The sequence below is a fragment of the Oncorhynchus mykiss genome, chromosome 1 (assembly GCF_013265735.2).
Source record: "Oncorhynchus mykiss isolate Arlee chromosome 1, USDA_OmykA_1.1, whole genome shotgun sequence".
NCBI classification, from domain to species: Eukaryota; Metazoa; Chordata; class Actinopteri; order Salmoniformes; family Salmonidae; genus Oncorhynchus; species Oncorhynchus mykiss.
In genome coordinates, this window is record NC_048565.1 from 68,270,635 (window position 1) to 68,295,618 (window position 24,984).

General features: G+C 42.5%; 1 protein-coding gene across 2 annotated transcripts; it reads left to right on the forward strand.

Moving 5' to 3' along the window:
* The first annotated feature begins 4,744 nt into the window (after nt 1-4,744).
* slc2a15a (solute carrier family 2 member 15a) lies at nt 4,745-24,772 on the forward strand. Of its 2 annotated transcripts, XM_036983557.1 has the most exons (13): nt 4,745-5,144; nt 8,920-8,982; nt 9,187-9,285; nt 14,495-14,655; nt 15,745-15,869; nt 16,143-16,288; nt 16,628-16,760; nt 16,993-17,180; nt 18,097-18,207; nt 19,782-19,883; nt 20,326-20,401; nt 21,843-21,970; nt 22,463-24,772. In XM_036983557.1, exons 1-13 carry the CDS (start codon nt 5,100-5,102, stop codon nt 22,715-22,717), a joined length of 1,632 nt encoding a protein of 543 aa, XP_036839452.1. In that variant the 5' UTR covers nt 4,745-5,099; the 3' UTR covers nt 22,718-24,772. The 2 variants fall into 2 exon arrangements, with proteins under 2 accessions (XP_036839452.1, XP_036839455.1); XM_036983560.1 differs by lacking the exon at nt 8,920-8,982 and having other exon boundaries at nt 4,746-5,144.
* Nucleotides 24,773-24,984: the final 212 nt, after the last annotated feature.

The following is a 24,984-nucleotide window of genomic DNA, read 5'->3' on the forward strand; positions in this document are numbered from 1 at the left end:
GTCAAAAGTTTGGACACACTTACTCATTCAAGGGTTTTTCTTTATTTGTACTATTTTCTACATTGTAGAATAATAGTGAAGACATCAAAACTATGAAATAACACATATGGAATCATGTAGTAACCAACAAAGTGTTAAACAAACCAAAACATATTTTATAGTTGAGATTCTTCAAAGTAGCCACCCATTTGCCTTGATGACAGCTTTGCACACTCTTGGCATTCTCTCAACCAACTTCATGAGGAATGCTTATCCAACAGTCTTGAAGGAGTTCCCACATATGCTGAGCACTTGTTGAATGCTTTTCCTTCACTCTGCAGTCCAACTCACCCCAAACCATCTCAATTGGGTTGAGGTCGGGTGATTGTGGAGGCCAGGTCATATGATGCAGCACAAATAGCCCTTACATAGCCTGGAGGTGTGTTTTAGGTCATTGTCCTGTTGAACAACAAATGATAGTCCCACTCTGGGACCCCACTAAGCGCAAACCAGATGTGATGGCATATCGCTGTGGTTGCCATGCTGGTTAAGTGTGCCTTGAATTCTAAATAAATCAGACAGTGTTACCAGAAAAGCACCCCCACACCATCACACTTCCTCCTCCATGCTTCGCGGTGGGAACCACACATGCGGAAATCACACATGCATCCGTTCACCTACTCTGCGTCTCACAAAAACACGGCGGTTGGAACCAAAAATCGGAAATTTGAACTCATCAGACCAAAGGACAGATTTTCACCGGTCTAATGTCCATTGCTCGTGTTTCTTGGCCCAAGTAAGTCTCTTCTTCTTATTGGTGTCGTTTAAAAGTTCAACCATGAACACCTGATTCACGCAGTCTCCTCTGAACAGTTGATGTTGAGATGTGTCTGTTACTTGAACTCTGTGAAGCATTTATTTGGGCTGCAATCTGAGGTGCAGTTAACTCTAATTAACTTATCCTCTGCATCAGAGGTACCTCTGGGTCTTCCTTTCCTGTGGCGGTCCTCATGAGAGCCAGTTTCATCGTAGCGCTTGATGGTTTTTGTGACTGCACTTGAAGAAACGTTCAAAGTTCTTGAAATGTTTGTTTCTCTTTGCTTATTTGAGCTGTTCTTGTCTTTTACCAAATAGGGTTATCTTGTTTATAGCACCCATACCTTGTCACAACACAACTGATTGACTCAAACGCATTAAGAAGGAAAGAAATACCACAAATGTACTTTTAACAAGGCACGCCTGTTAATTGAAATACATTCCAGGTGACTACCTCATGAAGCTGGTTGAGAAAATGCCAAGAGTGTGCAAAGCTTTTATCAAGGGAAAGGATGGCTACATTGAAGAATCTGAAATATAAAATACATTTTGATTTGATAAAAAAATTTGTGGTCCCTACATGATTCCATATGTGTTATTTCATGGTTGTAATGTCTTCGCTGTTATTCTACAATGTAGAAAATAGTAAAAATAAAGATAAAGAAACTTTTGACTACTACTGTATAATTTTCAAACATTCAACAATATCAGTCACTTGTAGAGACAACTTCTCCCAGGCTAACACCTAAGACTATCTAGCATAATACATAAAAACCTATGCTGTCATTTAGTCACTAGATGGGTTAAGAAAATTACATGTGTTTGGAACCTTAAAAAAATAAACACAGCTCTTCAACTTAAACACGTCTGGGCCCATTTTGTATTCATTTACATCGTTCAAAACCACTTTTTGTGGATAACTCTGCGAAACATGGTGGAACTGGACGTTTTTTTTTTGCAGGGAGCTTGTCCTCTCCCCTAGTTTAAAGGATAATAATAAAGAAAACTGTGGTGCACACTAATATCATAAACCTATCGTTCTATTTAGCATTATTGCATCAATTCAGCAAATGTATCACATTATGGATTTTTGTCCTTATTGCCCAGCTCTTGTATAAGGCCACTCCGGTGGGAAGTATTGGGAAATACAGTATGGGGGCTGTCTCTGGCTCTATGAATGGAGTATTATGTGAATTCATAATTGATTTTTTCCAAAACTGCATGACGTGGTCAATTGGAGTCATATGACCACTGTGTTTGAGCATGTGCGTGAGATAGCCTTTCAGATATATTGTACAGAACATATTACGTGGACATGACAGATCACAACTTTTACATCCATCCTCCTTTCACTCATGCTAAACCATATAATTGGAAATCAAAAGCATAGGATGTTGATTAAGTTATTAGCAGCAATACAGTGGCTTTGTTCCAATATCTTCACAATACACCACCTACAATGCATTGGGGTACTGTAAGTGGTACACCACTATGGACAGTGGAATGTGTCCAGTGCCTTATGGGTAAATGTCATCAAACTGACTGTATTTAATGTTTATTTTGAGTGACAAGGATTTGACATTTTTACCACAAACAGACCGCCACTTAATAAAATATAAAAGATGGTTGAGTCTAGTGTTTTCAGAAGCCTACTCATCATTACACATTTAGATAGATTTGATCTGAAATATATATATATATATTTTTGCACAGATTTGCCTCCAAACTCACACAATCTTTCCTGTCTCATATTGCTCAAGGACATTGGTCGGACAATGGTAAAATGTCATCTCATACTTCTCAAAAAACCTACTTCTCAAATGATACATTTAAAAAAAAATGCATCACTCTGGCACAAATTTCAGATATAAGTTGTACATTTTTAAAACTCAGTACAAAACTAAACCTTTAATTGTGTACTAATTGACTGTACTAGTGTACTAGTAATTAACCTTACTGTACTAGTAATTAACCTTACTAGTGAAAATTGCACCAAAGGGATTGAAAAAAACTGTAATCCATGTTCAATTGACTTCAAGTCTCATAAATACCATCTTTGTTCCATTTTTTGTTTTATTGCTGTTGCTCTTTATTGTCATTGCTAAAGGTTTTTTTATATTAGGAGAAATAACTCAGTATTTACATATGATTCAAAATAATATATTGAGGTTTTCTTTCCTGGAAATTTGAGAAATATCTCATCGAGCAAGACACGTTTCATATGGGATGTGATCTATTAGTGCGACTGTTATTTGGCCTACGTAGTAATAGGCATGTGGCTTTTACTATAACATAGTTAGGCCTAATAACACATCACACTAATAGATCACATCCCATAGGAAACGTGTTTTGCTTGATGAGATATTTCTGTCATTTCCCAATGGGTATGAGGTAGAGCTGTGACGATAAACCAAAACATTATCGACACCGACCATACCGATCACTTATCGCAGGCATTTTGCTGACATTGTTCATGATAATAAGTAGCCTATACTAGAGAAATGTGAAGTTTGCTAATATGAGTGAATGTTAATGGGACAATTGATGGCTACAACCATCAAACTAGTAGTAGTAGCGGAGAAACGAATTGTGATTAAGTGAAATAATCAGTCTGTAAACAATTGTTGGAAAAATTGCTTGTCATGCACAAAATAGATGTCCTAACCGACTTGCCAAAACTATAGTTTGTTAACAAGAAATTTGTGGAGTGGTTGAAAAATGTGTTTTAATGACTAACATAAGTGTATGTAAACTTCCGACTTCAACTGTACATGACATCAGTTTAAACAATTTAAAACAAGACCTTGTATCAAGAACAAGATACAACTAGCTGAAACGAGCCACCTACGATTCCCCACATGGCAGATTCTTGTCATTGTCTGCTAGCTATCTGGACATTCAGAATCACAAGACCTGGCCTTCTGCTCCATTGTAGCAAGCGCATCATTTTCGCGACCTTGTCTGCTAACCCGTTGTGAAAAGCAGTTCATTTTGCATATGTATTCAAAGTAAAAGACTGATTTGGTGCAGTGAACGAGTGACTGTGAATTTGTTTGTTATACTCTGTCAATTGAAAACGTGCTAAGACTTTTGAAACATTAGTCAGTTTGATTATCTGTTTTAATTTTTGTGTTAAAGGTCCAATACAGCTGTTTTTATCTCAATATGAAATCATTTCTGGGTAACTAACTAAGTACAAACTATTAAGATTGTTTTCATTTAAAATTGTAAAAAAGAAACAAATAGCTTCTTAGCTACTTATTTAGCAAGAACTTTGCTTTAACTGTCTGAGAGGGGAGGGGATAACTGAAAACCAGCTGTTATTGGCTGAGAGGTTTGGAACTCTCTTTGTTATTGGTCTATTAAATAATTTCCCGCCTGGTGAGGCAGGCCAAAACTTTTCAAACAGCTCATACACTTAAAGAGCATTATCATTTTCACAATTTCACTGTATTATTCCAACCTCATAGTGTAGAGATATATATAAAACACAGGAAAATCACGTTTTGCATCAAAGTGATAAAAAAAAAACTATATTCCAAGTTAATAATTTGACTTCCAAGTCTCATAAATACAATTTCCGCTCCATCTCTATTGCTATTTCTCTACTATATTGCGAAGTTGCGAAGTTTTTGCGAAGTTTTTTTTTATATTAGGAGAAATAGGTCAGTATTTACATATTATTCAAAATGAGATATTCAGGTTTTTCCTGGAAATTACATAAATATCTCATCAAGCAAGACATGTTTCCTATAGAATATGATCTATTAGTGTGACTGTTATTTGGCCTACGTAGTAATGGGCATGTGGCTTTTATTATAACATAGTTAGGCCTAGTGCTAACAGGAGACAAGAGGCTTATCAGTTTTGAATGCTGTCCTCATACTTGTCAGCTAGGCTACTGTAACTCACGGTTGGGCCTATAAGTAGCCTCCTCTCTCCTCTCCCAGTCTGCTGTAGTACTCGGGCTTTGTAAATTCACTTAGCTAATTGATTTCAGCATGTCTTCCTCTAGACATCACGTTGTTCGCCATCATGTGATGACACTGGTCTCAAGCCTACTTGTTAACCAGAACCGAGGGCATCACTACCCGAAGGAGAGGGCCGAGACGCTATAGATGAACAAAAAGGCGACCCTATAACCTGCAACTGCGTGTTTTTTTTAGTCTCAACTATGACCACGCCTGTCTTCTCAAAATGAGTTTTGCTGTGATGCCGGTAGCTTTAAGAAAAACGTAGGTCGAGCATCTTTATTTTCCCGCCGCCGAAAGTTAAAGAGGAAATATTTAACGAAAGATTCATAAATGGCTGAAGAAGTTTTAATAACGCCACCAGGGAAAATAACGTCGGTAAGATTTTCAAGTTTGTTTTTGTAAATGACCTGCTATTCTGTTTGATTTTGATATTCCATTCAGTTCACATTCTTTACCTGCATCCTATCTTGGATGCAATATTTTATTTATAAACTTGTTATAAACAATTTCCCATATTTATTGTAGCGACCCTGTGTTTATAAGCGCGGCATCGACTGCCACAAAAGCACGTTCAAGTGGCAGAGTCGAAACCCGCGCATATAAACACAGGGTCGCGCTACACTATATTTAATTAAAATATGCCTGACATATTGACATCTGTAAATTGACATTGCTCTGTACGAACATAGGCGCCTAAATGGTACATGAGCAGGCACTGTCAGCGATAGGCTAGATGCACCTAAATGTGTCTTTCTTTTACATAGTAACATTAGAACCCATATTATGACTGACAAGTCAATACTTTATCTTTACTTAAACATCATGCCTCTGTCCTCAGAAGAGGAGGTGAGCACTCATTGCATGTCACAAGACAATGTCTAATCTACACAACCTTTCTCACGTGTGTGCAGTAGGCAAGTGACTGCATCTGACCACTTAGTGCCCAAATTAAGTTCCCTGACCTGACCTGGGTGAAGTCCACCTCCATCGTGCAATGCGTTCCACTGGTTCTGGACCAGAGTACAGTCACACTTCCTGACTGCTGATTAAACATTACTATTCTATTCTGAGCCCCTATGCTTTCTCCTATCCATTCCACTTCATCACTTAGTCATCTTAGTCCCCTTGAGGCTTGAGTTCCAGTGGGTCAGAAGTTTACATACACTAAGTTGACTGTGCCTTTAAACAACTTGGAAAATTCCAGAAAATGATGTCATGGCTTTAGAAGCTTCTGAAAGGCTAATTGACATCATTTTAGTCAATTGGAGGTGTACCTGTAGATGTATTTCAAGGCCTACCTTCAAACTCAGTGCCTCTTTGCTTGACATCATGGGAAAATCAAAAGAAATCAGGCAAGACCTCAGAAAAAAATTGTAGACATCCACAAGACTGGTTCATACTTGGGAGCAATTTCCAAACACCTGAAGGTACCACGTTCATCTGTACAAGCAATAGTATGCAAGTATAAACACCATGGGACCACTCAGCCGTCATACCGCTCAGGAAGGAGGTGCATTTTGTCTCCTTGAGATGAACGTACTTTAGTTCGAAAAGTGCAAATCATTCCCAGAACAACAGCAAAGGACCTTGTGAAGATGCTGGAGGAAACAGGTACACAAGTCCACAGTAAAACAAGTCATATATCGACATAACCTGAAAGGCTGCTTAGCAAGGAAGAAGCCACTCCTCCAAAACCTCCATAAAAAAGCCAGACTATGGTTTGCAACTGCACATGGGGACAAAGGAAATGTCCTCTGGTATGATGAAACCATCACAACCGTGAAGCACGGGTGTGGCAGCATCATGTTGTGGGGGTGCTTTGTTGCAGAAGGGACTGGTGCACTTCACAAAATAGATGGCATCATGAAGATGGAAAATTATGTGGACATATTGAAGAAACATCTCAAGACATCAGTCCTCAGGAAGTTAAAGCTTGGTCGCAAATGGGTCTTCCAAATGGACAATGACCCCAAGCATACTTCCAAAGTTGTGACAAAATGGCTTAAGTACAACAAAGTCAAGGTATTGGAGTGGCCATCACAAAGCCCTGACCTTAATTCAATAGAAAATGTGTGGGCAGAACTGAAAAAGCGTGTACCAGCAAGGAGGCTGTCACGTTCTGACCTTTATTTCCTTTGTTTTGTCTTTATTTAGTATGGTCAGGGCGTGAGTTGGGGTGGGCAGTCTATGTGTGTTTTTCTATGTTGGGGTTTTGAGTTCAGCCTAGTATGGTTCTCAATCAGAAGCAGGTGTAATTAGTTGTCTCTGATTGAGAATCATACTTAGGTAGCCTGGGTTTCACTTTTGAGTGGTGGGTGTTTGTTTCCGTGTGAGTGTTTGTTGCCACACGGTACTGTTTTGGTCTTCGTTCACGTTTATTGTTTTGTATTTCATAGTGTTCAGTTTATGCCTTAAAATAAACGTCATGGACACTTACCACGCTGCGCATTGGTCCTCCGATCCTTCTCGCTACTCCTCCTCAGAAGAGTAGGAAGAATGCCGTTACAGAGGCCTACAAACCTGACTCAGTTACACCAGCTCTGTCAGGAGGAAATTCACCCAACTTATTGTGGGAAGCTTGTGGAAGGCTATCCAAAACGTTTGACCCAAGTTAAACAATTTATAGGCAATGCTACCAAGTGTATGTAAACTTCTGACCCACTGGGAATGTGATGAAAGAAATAAAAGCTGAAAGAAATCATTCTCTCTACTATTATTCTGACATTTCACATTCTTAAAATAAAGTGCTCATAATAATTTACCTAAAACAGGGGATTTTTACTAGGATTAAATGTCAGGAATTGTGAAAAACTGAGTTTAAATCTATTTGGCTAAGGTGTATGTAAACTTCTGACTTCAACTGTAGGATGGGCATCTGGCCCTAATTTCTGACTAATGCAAACTGGTTTAAGAGCATTTCATATTATACTCTACGTAAATCTGATTCTCTCCATTAGTATAATATAATATATTTCGTATGGTATGTATTCATTTGTGGATATTCATCATCCATTTCGGATTATATATTACGAATTACAATTTATATAATGTGTTACAAATTTACAAAATGTACAATATGTTAAGAATTTGCAAAACGTATGATGTGTTACGAATTCCAGTTTGTTGTGGCTAATGTTAGCTAGGCAGTTAGGTGGCTAATGCTAATGTTAGCTAGCTGACTATCGTTAGCTAGGCTAGGGGTTAGGGTTAAGGTTAGGAGTTAGGTTTAAAGAGTTATGGTTAGGGGAAGGGTTAGCTAAAAGCGTTAAGGTTAGGGGAAAGGTTAGCTAACATTGCAAAGTAGCTAAACAGTTTTAAGTAGTTTAAAAGTTGCTAATTAGCTAAATGCTAAAGTTGTCCGTGAAGAGATTTGAACACTCAACCTTTAGGTTGGTAGACGTAACCTTCTGTCTTACATTCTTAGAGAAAAAAAATGCTATCTAGAACCTAAAAGGGTTCTTCGGCAGTCCCCATTGGAGAACCCTTTGAATAACCCTTTTTGGTTCCGGGTAGAACCCTTTTGGTTTTCTTACATGGAACCCAAAGAGGTTCTACCTGGAACCAAAAATGGTTCTACCTAGAACCAAAAAGAGTTTTCGTATGGGGACAATGGAAGAACCGTTTTGGAACCCTTTTTTCGAAGAGTGTATGTAACCGTACCAAACATAACATATCATACTAATTTACTTTTACTATGATATGTCTAGTCTATGAAACCAGGCTGAGGAATAACATGTATATGGGAATTTCCACATGAGATTGGCCCAAATATATTCATGGTGTTTTGTAGCTTCCTGAAGTAAAATCATTATCCCAGTAATGATCATCACTGTATACAAGTGGGGACATTTGGCCTGTCCTCAAATGGAAAAAGGCTATTTTAGGCGTAAGGTTTAGGGTTAGAATATAAGGTTAGGGGTTAAGGTTAGGCTTTGAGTTAGGGGTAAAAGGAACCAATTGTTTGTTTGTCCCCAAAAAGTCCTCACACGTATAGTAATACCCTGTTGTGTGTGTGAATGATTGTGTGTGTGTGTGTGTGTGTGTGTGTGTGTGTGTGTGTGTGTGTGTGTGAGTGTAGATTCTCCAGATTCTCCACCAGATACAGTCACATAATTAACATGTTAAGGGTTAATGTGGCTTATACCAACAGTTCCTCAGACCCATGGATTCCTCCAAACTAAAGGCCATAGAAGAGATGAATGAGAGCCCAACAGTAAAGACAACTTTGACTGTCATTCATATTCACACAAATCTTAAACCTTTGACTGTAAATGACAGAACAAATGAACTCCTCAAGAGCAAAGGCTGGAGTACAAACCAAATAATAAAACATTAGATGTTGGTTTATGACAAGTTTACTGTACACATTTTCTCTGAGATAATCTCCCTTTATCTCTTTCTATCTCTCTCTCTGCAGCACCTGACCTCATCTCTGTTGGCAGTAGCGTTCCTCACCTCCTTTGGGAGCTCCATGCTCTATGGCTACAACCTGGCAGTGGTCAACTCCCCTGCAGTGGTAAGTCCATTGAACTACACTCATATTATCTGCATTGTACATCCCATACTTTCCTGTATTGAATACTCTGCCACGGCCAACTCCTAACTTGTGGAACCCGGAATCTCCCCCAAATCATGTATTGTTGATGTAAAAGGAGATTTGCGCGATTGTTGAAGTTACATTTAAATTTAGAATTCAATTTACTTTCACCAGTCTACACTATTGACTATGTGCCTATGGACTGTGTCCCACGGACATCAATTTGATTTATGAAGTTTGAATTATGAGTATACATCTCACATACAGTATACAGTGCATTTGGGAAGTATTCGGACCCTTTTCCACATTTTGTTACGTTACAGCCTTATCCTAAAATGGGTCATGTCAATTTTTTTCCTCATCAATCTACACACAATAAAAAAAAAAACATAATAACAAAGTGAAAACAGGATTGTAGAAATGTTTGCAAATGTATTAAAAATAAAAAAACATAAATACCTTATTTTCATAAGTATTCAGACCCTTTGCTATGAGACTCGACATTGAGCTCAGGTGCATCCTGTTTCCATTGATCATCCTTGAGATGTTTCTACAACTTGATTGGAGTTCACATGTGGTAAATTCAATTGATAGGACATGATTTGGAACGGCACACACCTGTCTATATAAGGTCCTACATTTAACAGTGCATGTCAGAGCAAAAACCAAGCCATGAGGTCGAAGGAATTGCCCGTAGAGCTCCGAGACAGGATTGTGTCGAGGCACAGATCTGGTGAAGGTTACCAAAACATGTCTCCAGCATTGAAGGTCCCCAAGAACACAGTGGCCTCCATCATTCTAAAATGGAAGAAGTTTAGAACACCAATACTCTTCCTAGAGCTGGCCGCCCGGCCAAACTGAGCAAGAGAAGGGCTCCAGAGTTCTTCGGTGGAAATGGGAGAACCTTCCAGAAGGACAACCATCTCTGCAGCACTCCACCAATCAGGCCATTATGGTAGAGTGGCCAGACGGAAGCCACTCCTTAATAAAAGGTAAATGACAGCCCGCTTGGAGTGTGCCAAAAGCCACCTAAAAACTCTCAGACCATGATTAACAAGATTCTCTGGTCTGAAGAAACCAAGATTGAACTATTTTCAGTGGCAGGGACTGGGAGACTAGTCAGGGTCGAGGGAAAGATGAACGGCGCAAAGTACAGAGAGATCCTTGATGAAAACCTGCTCCAGAGTGCTCAGGACCTCAGACTGGGGCGAAGGTTCACCTTCCAACCGGACAACGACCCTATGCACACAGCCAACAAAACGTAGGAGTGGCTTAGGGACAAGTCTCTGAATGTCCTTGAGTTAGCTAGAGCCCGCACTTGAACCCGATCGAACATCTCTGGAGAGACCTGAAAATAGCTTTGCAGTGACGCTCCCCCATCCAACTTAACAGACTTTGAGAGGATCTGCAGAGAAGAATAGGAGAAACTCCCCAAATAAAGATGTGCCAAGCTTGTAGCGTCATACCCAAGAAGACTCAAGGCTTTAATTGCTGCCAAAGTGGCTTCAACAAAGTACTGATTAAAGGGTCTGAATTCTTATGTAAATGTTATATTTCAGTTTTTTATTTTTAATAAACTTGCAAAAACTTTTTAAAACCTGTTTTTGCTTTGTCATTATGGGCTATTGTGTAGATTATTGAGGGGAAAGATACAATTTAATCCATTTAGAATACAGCTGTAACGTAACAAAATGCGGAAAAAGTCAAGGGGTCTGAATACTTACCGAATGCACTGTATCTTTTACACTCTTACCCTCATGTACATCAGAGTGAGACCCCCAATGCTGTATCTAATACTGCTCACCATGATGAGTCCATGCTTTCACACAAAAAATGTGAAAGTCTTAGCCTACATTTTAACACTGATAGTTAAAATGAAAATGATTTGTCAGTGTGAGGTAGTTTAAACTGTGTGTGCATCCGTGAAAGGTTTGTTGTCACCAGGAATGTGGATTGAATGAGGAACCAGGCTGCTCTTTATCAGAAGGAATGCAGTTGAGGCCATGCAGTTGGAAGGACTGTAGAACCAATCTCTCCGAAGCTAATGCCAAATATATCCTACAGCATAAAGATAATGCTAACTGCATTCTTCAGCCCAAAGCTAATGCCAACTGTCTCTCACAGCCCAAAGCTAATGCTAATTGTATCCCACAGCTATAGGGTCACTGTTGGGGTCATTGGGTATTGTGTCTTTGTCCCTTTAGCCCAATTACAGGCCACTGGTTACCAGTGTTGACTGTTGGGGTTTGGGCTTGCTTTATATTCTTGATTCAATTGGTGGTGGCTGGTGCAGTATTTGCTAAGACATAATACTAGGTAAATAGCAGGACTGTCAAATATGATTTACATTAATTTAAATGTACAAATATTTGTGATCTTACTTTGAAAGTAGTCTATGGACAAGGAGTGACTGCAACCCATACTGTTCTTTTTTAAACTAGCCACTAGAAACAATTCTAATTTGTGGATCAATTCCCATGTACAGTACCAGTCAAAAGTTTGGACACACCTGTCACGACTTCCGCCGAAGTCGACTCCTCTCCTTGTTCGGGCGGCATTCGGCGATCGACGTCACCGGCTTTCTAGCCATCGCCGCTCCATTTTTCATATGTCCATTTGTTTTGTCTTGTTCCATACACACCTGCTTTTCATTCCCCAATCAATCTACATGTATTTAGTCCTCTGTTCCCCATCATGTCTTTGTGTGTAAGTGTTTATTGTTACGTGATTATTTTGTCAGGCGCTGCACTTTTGTTTTAGACCGTGTTTGTGGCACTAGTATGTTTTTTATGCTGTCATTGTTGACCGGTATGAAAATGCGCCTGTTTAATATACTCCGCTCTCCTGCACTTGACTTCACCTCCCATATACACACCTAACAACACCTACTCAATCAAGGGTTTTTCTTTATTTTTACTATTTTCTACATTGTAGAATAATAGTGAAGACATCAAAATTATGAAATAACACATATGGAATCATGTAGTAACCAAAAAAGTGTTACACAAATCAAAATATAATTTACATTTGAGATTCTTCAAAGTAGCCACCCTTTGCCTTGATGACAGCTTTGTACACTCTTGGCATTCTCTCAACCAGCTTCATGAGGTAGTCAGTCACCTGGTGTCATTGTGTCCAAACGTTTGACTGGTACTGTAAGTCAATCTTATGTTGAAATTGCATGCTGTTCTACATCGGGTTCCTATGTTTTAACACCCATCAGAACACTCTGTTACACTTTTAAGGAAGTAGGCAGTGTAATTACAATTTGACCATGTGTTTTTTAATTGCAGTTCAATTACCAAATCGCTCTCTAGTGGGCTCATGGGTGGAATGTTATTCAAATGTTTCATAATTCCCTAAATAATAATCAGGTTTCTATGTCAACCAGGTTTTGTTATATTTCAGACTTCTGTGATGCACATTGAGTGTATAAAAAAATGTAAGACACCTGCTCTTTCCATGACATAGACTGACCAGGTGAATCCAGGTAAAAGCTATGATCCTTTATTGATGTCACTTGTTAAAGAAGGATTTTTAAGCCTTGAGACAATTGAGACATGTATCGTGTATGTGTGCCATTCAGAGGGTGAATGGGCAAGACAAATGATTGAAGCACACCAGTTTGGGGGGTGGGGGGGTTGCAACCCAATATTAGGAAGGTGTTCTTTATGTATGTTTTGTACACTCAGTGTATATAAAGTGTATTATTGGGATGCAAACTCAAAATTGAATACATTTCAACTCTATATCTGACATGGTACAGGTGTCTTCTTATTTTAAGACTATTACCATGTGTGTGAGGGGTAAACTTTTCTTCCCAAAGTAAATTTGTTTAAGACTACTGTTATGTTCGTCGTATGAATTGGACCAAGGCGCAGCGTTGTATGCGTACATTCTTATTTTATTTAGCGAATGAACACTGAACAAACTAACCAAAATAACAAACCGTGACGCTATACAAACGAGTGCTGACAGGCAACTACACATAGACAAGAACCCACGAACACAAAAGGAAAAATGGATACCTAAATATGATCCCCAATCAGAGACAACGATAAACAGCTGCCTCTGATTGGGAACCATATAAGGCCACCATAGACATACAAATACCTAGACCTACAAAACCCTAGACATACAAAAACCCTAGACAATACAAAAACTAGCATACCCACCCTCGTCACACCCTGACCTAACCAAAATATAAAGAAAACAGAGATATCTAAGGTCAGAGCGTGACAACTACCAAGAAAGACTCTCTGTGACCCTGATTTAGACCACTGCAGTAAAATGTTAGGTTAACAGCTGGACTGTAAAGTGAAGCTTGGCCAACAGTTGTCCATTCCAATTCTATAGTTGGAACTGTAGAGACATGGTTGGAACACTGCTTTAATACCTGCTCAAGTGAACTGTGAAATAGAGCATGACCAGAATGTTTCTGTTTGTATGTTTGAAATACACTAAGGTCCGATTACCATCATCAGAACACACATACGCACGCACACACATATGCACACACACACACACACACATACACACACAGTGCAAGGTCTCTTCATTTCTCACCATTCCTCGCCTGAGTCTGTGAGTGGTTGAATTGATCCTGAATTGGCCACACTGTAGATTAAGAGGTTAATTACGTTTTTTTTTTTAAAGGACATAGCAGTGGAATTGAATTAGTCCTGGTCTGTGACCTGAAAATGCCAGGGAGAGAGGAGAAGCATGGGCCACATGGCAAGGACTCCCAGTTTGGTTGTGATTCTGCGTTCCCCTCTATAGGCTCTCATTGGCCAGATAGCGATGGATTAAATGTAATTGGGGCGGTCTCATTGACATTGGCATTTTGGGAATGTAAGAATGATAGTTATATAGTGTTTTGTACAGTTTGATGCTGGTAACAAATTGAGGTCTTAGTGACATTATGTAACACATTGTGTGCTGTATGGCATACTGTGTGTCATACAGTCATTTGAATTGTGTCGCACCAAGTTTATGTGATAACACCTCTTTGCCCCTCTCAATTTAATTCTACTCAATGAGCTCTATTGGCATGATAGGTATCTTACACTGGCAAAGCAAGAGCACAGGAACACATTAAATAAATCATAGTGATTAACAGTAGTAGTACTGTTTTCTCCCCGCTTTGTTTCTCTCGCTCTCTCTCTCCCTGTTTCACTCTCCCCCACAGTACATTAAGGACTTCTACAACAGGACGTCAGTGAGCCGTAATGGTACGGGGCTGGATGGGGAGGCTCTGACCCTCATGTACTCTCTCACCGTGTCTGTCTTTGCCATTGGGGGTCTACTGGGATCCCTCATGGTGGGCATGCTCGTCACCAGGTTCGGCAGGTGAGACCCTTACACGCTCCCCATACGCACACTCCCAGTGACACACACTCCTATACAGGTTTTACACAATATTCTCTGCTCCCCATTCGAGTCAGTGTTCATCTGTAAAGATTTGGAAAGTTCTGTCCTTTGAAGACCTTTGTTTTGGTTTAGGCCAATGCCTGAGACCTCCAGACACTGTGGCTGCAGGGTGGCTGTTGGCCAGTTGACATGAACAGCCTCAGAGACACAGTTCAGCATCTGGACTGGAGCTCTGGGCACTGCCACCCTGCTACCCTGCCTGGCTTTCTGAGCTAGTCACACACACACACAGACACACACAGACACACACACACACGCACACACACACACACACACACACACACACACACACACACACACAACTGAGGGCATTAGAGCAGCGCCCTCATCTATCACCCCTGGGTGACCTTCTGCCCTCTGATCCCAAGGATGACCATGCCCTCCTTCCTTTGCTCTCCTCTGCCCTTCAGAGTGCACACTGTTCGTCCTGACTGGCTTTCAGAGTGCATAGTGTTTAGTTACACTGCCATTTAGAGTTTAAACTCTTTGTACAAGCTACCCAATGTGCTACACTTGTTCTGTACCCTCTGCCCTTTAAAGTGCACACTCTCTGTCCCCTATACCCTTTGGAGTGGAGTCAGTGCGATCTCTGTCCCCTCTTGCCAGCCCTCTAAATAGTGTTTTGTATTCAGTGCAGGCTTAGATCTCATTTATCTAAAGGACTCACGTGATCTGACTGGACATTTACATGCAAATGAAAGAGAACAATTTACGAGCCCAGTTATGAGCTGATCATTTTCATCACCCAACGGTGTTTTATGGGCGATCAGAACTCAAAACGCCCTCCCTGACTGTATATCAGGGGGAGACTTTACTCTTCTATGTCATAGAAGTAATGAAGGTGTACCTGCTATTGCCTATGGTCCACATGCTTTTATGCACAGCTTCATACATTGGTACATTAATTAGCTAGTTCTGATAATCCACACATTTTAATGGTGGACAGAGCCAACCATAATGTGTGTGTGTGTGTGTGTGTGTGTGTGTGTGTTGTGCGTTTGCATGTAGGAAAGGCACAGTGGTGAACTCGACGGTATTGGTGTTCATCGCTGGATCTCTCATGGGCTTCAGCAGGATCTGTGGCTCTCCAGAGATGGTCATCTTTGGCCGCTTCGTCACAGGGATCCACTCAGGTACAAACACATCAGCGTGCCCACTCAGTGAGAAGGGTAAGGTTCAGGGTTGAGAGTTAGAGTTAAGGTTATAGGATAAGGGTCAAGGTTCAGGAATGGGTCACTGTTTAATCAGCCAGGTATGTATACATACGGTATACACGTGGCACGGTAGCTTGGCAAAGTTGTGAATGTAGCAATAACAAGAAAGTGAATGTTTGCTCACTGTTGTGTCTTATCTTGATTTTTGGTCGGTGAAACAAATGTCCACGTCGTCATCGTTGTGTTGTGTAGGTATCTCTCTGAGCGTGGTGCCCATGTACCTGGGGGAGATAGCTCCTAAGAACCTGCGTGGTTTCCTGGGGCTCGTGCCCAGCCTCTTCATTTGTGCTGGGGTCTTCTCGGCCCAGATCCTGGGTCTACACGAAATTCTGGGGAAGGTACGCCAAATACAATTTCCAGGAAAAGCTTTACACTTGCCGTTCATAAGTTTAGAGATGGATTCATTTTCAATGGTTTGCGTGTTGCATTTTTGGGGTTATGTGTGTACAGCACAGGAGGTTGGTGGCACCTTAATTGGGGAGGACGGGCTCGTGGTAATGGATGGAGCGGAGTGGAATGGTATCAAATACAAACACATGGTTTCCACGTGTTTGAGGCCATTCCATTTGCTCCGTTCCAGCCATTATTATGAGCCGTCCTCCCCTCAGCAGCCTCCACTGGTGTACAGCTGTACATCATGTAGGTGATGATTGTGAGTCGTTTTCTCATGGTTACAGGAGGATCACTGGCCCCTGTTTCTCTCTCTGGTGGTGATACCCACCTTCATTCAGCTGATGCTGTTGCCATGGTTTCCGGAGAGCCCACGATACCTGCTGATTGAGAAGCACAATGTCCACGCCACCATTATAGGTCAGCATGCTAGCCGACACCATTGAGACGGGGACACATACTTAGTGTGTGAATAGTGTAACCTCAGGGCTATGCTTATTTCCTGTGGCAACGTTGTCAATTCGAGTCATGTGCCAAACTGTTTAGTTAACCATCAATGACAAAGTTCAAGTCATATTTCATTTTCATTTGATACAAACGCATTGTCATTGCCTGGTTCAAGTGTAACTTCCTGTTTTATTTCCTACGTCAGCATTGAAGTGGTACCGGGCCAAGTGTAACATCCAGTCAGAGATCGAGGAGATGCAGGAGGAGCAGCGCTCTCTGTCGTCGGTGGAGACGGTGTCGGTATGGCGACTGATACTGGACCCTTTGGTGCGCTGGCAGCTGCTCAGTGTGGTGGTCATCAATATCGGCATGCAGCTCTCCGGTATAGACGCTGTAAGATTACTTATCTGTTCGCTATGGTGCTCCTCTCCTTCTCATATCTCTCTATCCCTCTGTTACTCCTTTTTTAGCACTCCTCGCCCTCTCTCTACCTCACTCTTTTCACCCGTTTTCACCCCTATCACACCCTGCTCATTCTCTGCCATTCGCATGTCCTTTCCTTACTCTCTCACCCTCTCTCTCTCTCCTACACTCCACCTCTTATCGCTCTCTCACCTTCTTCCCCCTCTCACCCATTACAGTCGGGCCCACTACACTGAGAGGCTCAGTTGAAAGACAGAATAAATGATTCCTCATATTTTACAAGCCTCATGTGGTGAAGAACCCAAAACTACGAGTCATCATTTAACAGCAATACGATTAGCTAAGTCCCTTCCTGAATTATGCTACTGAGATGCATTAATTATTCAAATGATTACCAGGACACTGGGGCCAACAAGTGCACATTTTACCCATCAGAGCTGAACTCATTAGCAGCCTCATCTCTGCAATGTATTTTTAGCAGCTAATTAGCTTTGGCAATCTATTTGAGGCAGCTTTGAAACACAGGTAGTGAGGATGAAGACGGTGGTGATGGTGATGAGGATGATGGTATCAGGCAGATACCAGAGGAGAGCTGTAGGCTAAGTGGAGGTGACCGGTGGCAAGCCTTGACACTGTTTTGTGACTGCAGCAGGAGAGAGGAGTGTGTTTAATGGGTGTGTAGACTTGTGTGTGTTGGTTTCTTACTACCTCCAACTCCTGATTTACCCCCCTGTCTAAAGTTAACCTCCCCAAAGCCCCAAATTGAAATCAATTGAATGTGAGTGGTTGTCCACTGTTACTCTGTGCCCATACTGTGCCACCTGTTCCAGGCTGTCCCACTTGTGCCCATGCCCCTCAAGCTCAAAAGTGTCTTTCTCTATTGTAGCTCTGGTTCTATACCAATGACATCTTTAGGAACGCGGGCATCCCAGAGCCAGAGATCCAGTACACTACGGTGGGTACAGGAGCCATCGAGATCATTGCCGGCCTCATCGGGGTGAGTCTATGGAGGAGACATGGGATTGGTTGTAAGTTTGCCCTGTCATAGTTTTCTCTTTTAACGGTTGTGTTATTCATGTTTTGTTGCTTTCTGTCTTTTTGTATCTTGTGTTTCTCTCTGCCCCTTCTCTCTCTCTGCCACTTCTCTCTCTCTCTGCCCCTTCTCTCTCTCTCTCTCTCTCTCTCTCTCTCTGCCCTTTCTCTCTCTCTCTGCCCCTTCTCTCTCTCCCTGCCCCTTCTCTCTCTCTCTCTCTGCCCCTCCTCTCTCTCTCTGCCCCTTCTCTCCCTCTCCCTGCCCCTTCTCTCTCTCTCTGCCACTTCTCTCTCTCTCTGCCCCTTCTCTCTCTCTCTCTCTCTCTGCCCTTTCTCTCTCTCTCTGCCCCTTCTCTCTCTCCCTGCCCCTTCTCTCTCTCTCTCTCTCTCTCTCTCTCTCTCTGCCCCTTCTCTCTCTCTCTGCCCCTTCTCTCCCTCTCTCTGCCCCTTCTCTCTCTCTCTGCCCCTTCTCTCTCTCCCTGCCCCTTCTCTCTCTCTCTCTCTCTCTCTCTCTGCCCTTTCTCTCTCTCTGCCCCTTCTCTCTCTCTCTGCCCCTTCTCTCCCTCTCTCTGCCCCGTCTCTCTCTCTCTGCCCCTTCTCTCTCTCCCTGCCCCTTCTCTCTCTCTCTCTCTCCCTCTCTGCCCCTTCTCTCTCTCTCTGCCCCTTCTCTCCCTCTCCCTGCCCCTTCTCTCTCTCTCTGCCACTTCTCTCTCTCTCTGCCACTTCTCTCTCTCTCTGCCCCTTCTCTCTCTCTCTCTCTCTCTCTGCCCTTTCTCTCTCGCTCTGCCCCTTCTCTCTCTCCCTGCCCCTTCTCTCTCTCTCTCTCTCTCTCTCTCTGCCCCTTCTCTCTCTCTCTGCCCCTTCTCTCCCTCTCTCTGCCCCTTCTCTCTCTCTCTGCCCCTTCTCTCTCTCCCTGCCCCTTCTCTCTCTCTCTCTCTCTCTCTCTCTGCCCTTTCTCTCTCTCTCTGCCCCTTCTCTCTCTCTCTGCCCCTTCTCTCCCTCTCTCTGCCCCGTCTCTCTCTCTCTGCCCCTTCTCTCTCTCCCTGCCCCTTCTCTCTCTCTCTCTCTCTCTCTCTCTCTGCCCTTTCTCTCTCTCTCTGCCCCTTCTCTCCCTCTCTCTGCCCCTTCTCTCTCTCTCTGCCCCTTCTCTCTCTCCCTGCCCCTTCTCTCTCTCTCTCTCTCTCTCTCTCTGCCCTTTCTCTCTCTCTCTGCCCCTTCTCTCTCTCCCTGCCCCTTCTCTCTCTCTCTCTCTCTCTCTCTGCCCCTTCTCTCTCTCTCTGCCCCTTTCTCCCTCTCTCTGCCCCTTCTCTCTCTCTCTGCCCCTTCTCTCTCTCCCTGCCCCTTCTCTCTCTCTCTCTCTCTCTCTCTCTCTCTCTGCCCCTTCTCTCTCTCTCTCTGCCCCTTCTCTCCCTCTCTCTGCCCCTTCTCTCTCTCTCTCTGCCCCTTCTCTCTCTCTGCCCTTTATCTCTCCCTCTCTCTCTCTCTCTCTCTGCTCCTTCTCTCTCTCTCTGCCCCTTCTCTCTCTCTCTCTCTCTGTAGTGTTTTACCATAGAGAAGCTGGGCAGGAGGCCTCTCATCATCGGGGGGTTTCTAGTCATGGGATTCTGCTGCGCTGGGATCACTCTCTCCCTCGTTCTACAGGTCTGTATTTGTGGTATGTGTGTGTGTGCGGGTGGGTGGGAGGTAGGGTGCACTGCATTTGTGTTTTTACTATATTAATTATATCCTTCTGATACAGCAGAGAGTATTTTAGTATAGTTTATCAATCAATCAAATGCATTTTATAAAGCCATTTTCAGCAGTTGTCAGAAAGAGCTTTACAGATCCCTAGCCTGAAACCCCAAAGAGCAAGCAATGCAGAGTCAGGATCACAGTGGCCAGGAAAAACTCCCGAGAAGGCAGGAACATGTAGGGAGAAACCTAGAGAGGAACCAGGCTCCGAGGGGTGGTCAGTCCTCTTCTGGCTGTGCCGGGTGGAGATTTAAGAGTGCATGCGGCCAACTATAATAGAAATCTCCTTATGGAATATACTGACTCAGTTGGGTCATGGCGTCTTGTGTCTTCCACTACACTATGCTTACAGGTTCACTTACCATTCATGCGTTATGTCAGTGTTGGATGCGTGGTCGGTATCATCGCTGGTTTCTGCATTGGGCCAGGTGAGCTGCATTCTTCTACTTACTCTATCTTACTCTTCTCCTCTAAGTTATGAATTTACTTTCCATTCATTTGAGCAGAGAGCACACATGCAGGCACGCGCACACAAACACACACACACACACACATCCAGGCTTCATACAGGGATACACCGGGGTGTGTTGCCAGATTTGCTGGTTTCCGACCTCCTGGTGTGTATTGAAAGGGCGCCCTCTGGAGGTCAAAGTTGAGCGCTTGTTAATGCAGCTAATGGCCTTGATCTCACCTCCTGATTATCTGCCTGAGTGTGATGATGATAAAGTCTATATCCCCTCTAAGATAGACAAATGAGAGTGTGTTCTGTAGAGGGACGTATGTATGTACATACCCGACTACATCCCCCTCTGGTCCTTAGTGGATTGGCTCATTCTGTCTAGGATCCTGTCTTTAATTAGGCCTCATCACGCCTCATTGGTCAGAAAGGTGATGAATGCTGCCGCTCAACAGCAAATCAAGATGAATAATGAATCGGGGGCCTAACTCCTCATCAGTCGAAAAGTGTTATTCCTCCGCCACCCACAATGATGAGGCACGAATAATTATGCACAAATAAGGCAGCCTGGGCTCATGTTCATTCAAAGGGTCATTAGCAGTGTAGTAACACAAGGCGTTGCATATTCATCACTTGTGACCAAACGGGATTAGATCGCTTACTACCACATTACAATGGTAAACAATTGCTCAGGTGCCATCCAGAGCTGGGTTTAAATAGTTTGCCTGAACGTTTTCTTAAGCCTGCCTGGAGTACCAGATTGGCAGGTCGGGTTTACACTTTTGGGACTGTTCCATTGATGCCATTGCGCCAGGCAAGCTCAATCAAACGCAGCTAGCTTATGTATTTGAAAGATACTGTACCTAGGGCTGGTGCCATCCCCTACTGCGATTGTTGCCTTAAGCAGTTAATTTAACCCCTAAACTGCTACAGCGGTAATACTGTAATGCTGACCATGTGCCCAGCCTGGTGTGTGAATAGTGTGTCAGGGGCTTGGGTACTGTGACAGTAAAAATATAAATTGGAAGATTAACATTTTATTCAAGGGGACTTTTATTTTTGAAAAATCTGTATGAATGCTGTTGAAGGTTGTTAGGAATTATACTGCAACACTCATGAAGGTGTTATGACTGATTTCGTGAAGTTGTTATGTATACCCCCTTCCTTACTTCCTGGATATGTAGCTACAGTAGATAAAGAACTCTTCTTAAAGCCCCTTTATCCCTCTACCTGTCAGTGTGTTTACATAGTCTGTGTTTGTATATGGGCTGAAATTATTGGTTTAATGTGTGTGTGTGTGTGTGTGTGTGTGTGTGTGTGTGTGTGTGTGTGTGTGTGTGTGTGTGTGTGTGTGTGTGTGTGTGTGTGTGTGTGTGTGTGCAGTGTACTAACGGTCAGTGTATATATTGTAGCGGGTGTTCCTTTCCTGATAACGGCAGAGCTGTTTAAACAGTCTCACCGCCCAGCAGCCTACACTGTGGGAGGATCCCTCAACTGGATTTCCAACTTCACAGTCGGCTTCGTCTTCCCCTTCCTACAGGTAACCAACTGCCTCTGCTCTCACTTAATCTGTCCTCACTTCATATGGCCTCTGTCCTCACTTAATAATATGCCCTCTGCCCTCAATTAACTTGACCTGGCTGTGCCCCTACTTAACATGGCAGCATCAGGGTTGCTGGCATCAGAACTTCAGGTGCCACCTACTGCCGTTGTGCCCTTGAGCATGGCACTTAACCCCTAGCCTGCTCCAGGGGCTCTGCAGTGCAGCTGACACTGTGTTGCTTCCAGCCTTTCGTGTATATGTGTGTTGCCCGGGGGTGGTATTTTACTTTGCCTGGCCTCAGCATGGCTCTGCTTCTTCCTGACATGGCTTTAGTTGACATGGTGTCCACCCTCACTCAGCATGGCCAACGTCTTTGCTCCTCAGGACCAATGCCTGTGCAAAAAAACACAAATCAGGGCCAAGCACTATGGATATTGGAATCGAAACCCTTTGTCTGTCTGTCCATCTTCCCTCCCTCCCTGGTGTCAGATGTCCGCTGGGTCCTACTGCTACCTGGTGTTCTGCTGCGTGTGTCTGGCGGTGGCGGCCTTTGTGTTCTTCGTCATCCCCGAGACCAAGAACAAGACTTTCGTGGAGATCAGCCAGATGTTCGCCTCCAAGGAGGCGGTGCCAGAGACCCAGGGCCTGGGCCATCCCGACCAGCTCAAACTGAGGAAGATGAACGGATACGGAACCCTGGAGAATGGATCGCTGGAGTTTGACAGCTCCTCCTCCGTCCCCTGATAGTGGCTCTGAGAGAGAGGCTGGCTGCATTCCAAAACTCAGAAGTAGCTTTTTTTCCCTTCAGTATGACCATTGATAGGTAAAAGGCTGGATTGGCTGCCACAAAAAAATCATGGAAGGTGCAGGATACAATATCACGTCGTACTGATTTACTTTCAGATGAACCTGTGATTTTGAGATCATGCAGTAACAGAGACATGCACACATACTGTAGGCACACGTAAATATACTGCACATATGCTTTCTTTTTGCCTTTTACCGTCCTATTCCAAATCAGGCCTTTGTTGTTTTGCAGTCATTTAAAGGGTGTCTGGGTTATGTCAAGACTGACAGATCTGTACATTTTTTCAGAAGGGTGTATGTAGCTTGATGTGTTTTATACATACTGTATGGTTTTATCAAAAGCCAGAGTTTATTTTCTAATATATAACTGTATTTGAACTGTGTACATTCAAATATTTTATCAAAGTAATAACATGCAAAGCTTTATGATGTTTATGATCAATTATATACTTGTTTTCAGAGCAATCCTTTTTGTTGTCTAATACATCTCAGGAGAGACATTCACTTTGTTTTAGTCATTAGAATCTAACACAAAACATGATGTATGGGTTTTGAAAATTCACTTTTGGGGTTTGGGGTTGTTTGGGATATGTTACAACCAGTATTGTTTCAAGTGTTCTTGTGCAGCATATATAACTTCCCTGGCAAGCTCTGCAGATGTATTGCACATACCAGCTAACAACAAACGTTCCCACAACTTCAGAGAACGTTCCATTAAGAGTCTCATTAGGTCACAAACTAATGTTTTCATAGGAATGTGCCCATGATGTGCAAGGAATGTTTCCAAGAGACCATCCCCTTAATGTAAAATTGAACCTACCCAGGAAGTGGTTACCATGTTCTCAGAATTTACAATATTAATGTTTTCGACATGTTTCATGGAAACGTTGAAAGAACATTCACGTGTCGACCATTTCTGAGGGTTAGGAGAATATTCCATCAACGTCCCACCAAACAAAGACAGAATATGGTTGCCATGTTCTCAGAACAGAAGATATGAATGTTCTAGACACGTTTCATTTGAACGTTGCAGGAACGTTTCTGCATATCAGTTGTCAGGACGTCGCCTGATGGTCCCAAAGAAACGTTCTCCCCCTAAAAAAAACATGTTTCATTTCACATCACGCCTTGTTACGCCCTCATTGTTGTATCAGTGATCCATTTATAGCTCGTTGTCTGTTGGCAAGGTCAGGGATACTCTCACACAGTGCTTTTCACCTGGGATTTAAACTGACAAACTCTTAATTCACCACATTCAGATCTTCCTGCTAGCCACCATGTCTGTGTCAGGTATTGGTTAATCTGATTATTTTCATCATTGATTTGATTGGTTTATTTCAGCTATTTAAGGGTTTTCTGTATAATTGTCTAATCTTGGTGGGGCATGTTAACCTGTTTTAATGATACTCCTGAATCACTATGATCAATAAAATAGTTTGTTTCGTGGACTTTGAAAAGAGCTGAGATTTGCTTCAAAATACATTCAGCCTATTGCTTACCTATCAAGTTGTTTCATCTACATAAGTGCCTAGGGAGGAGGGGTTAGGGTTTCTTATGGGCAGGGACTAACTATACTGGCCCAGTAAGCACATGCCCTAGAGATATCTTTTATTGGGACAGTGGTTAGGGTGTTTGTCATTATTTGGCAACAGTTGCTACACACCTATCTGATTTAATTTAAATGAGTTATCAATGACACGTGTGTTCTACATTGTATATTTGTTGTGGATTTCAAAAAGACGACAGAGTTCTCATTGAGATGCTCAGATATATAGAATTAATAAATGCTGATCATTTATGAGGTCGTGGAAATGTGGTCATGATTCGTGCTCAAGGGGAAATCCTACAGATGTATAGTTTGTATAGAAAATAGATGCGACAATTGCCTTTCATTAAACTGTCTTGTGTCGATAAAAACAGCTGGACGTTATGACGTCACACCTGTAATAAAAATAAAAAGTGATTGAAGTGTTGCCATTGTACATTTAGGCAAATTGTGCATTAATAAATTGGCGACAGGTTGTATGTCCTTCTACCTATCGGGTTCACGTCTCAGCTAGCCCGCAAAAGTTCAGTATGGACGGAATGCAAGAATTGACACATTTTTGCCATATTCTTATAATTATCATGTGCCAACGTTTCGCCACGGTCCGTAGTCTACTACAGTGAAACTTGCACTCCTGTAAATCTGAAATAATTGGATG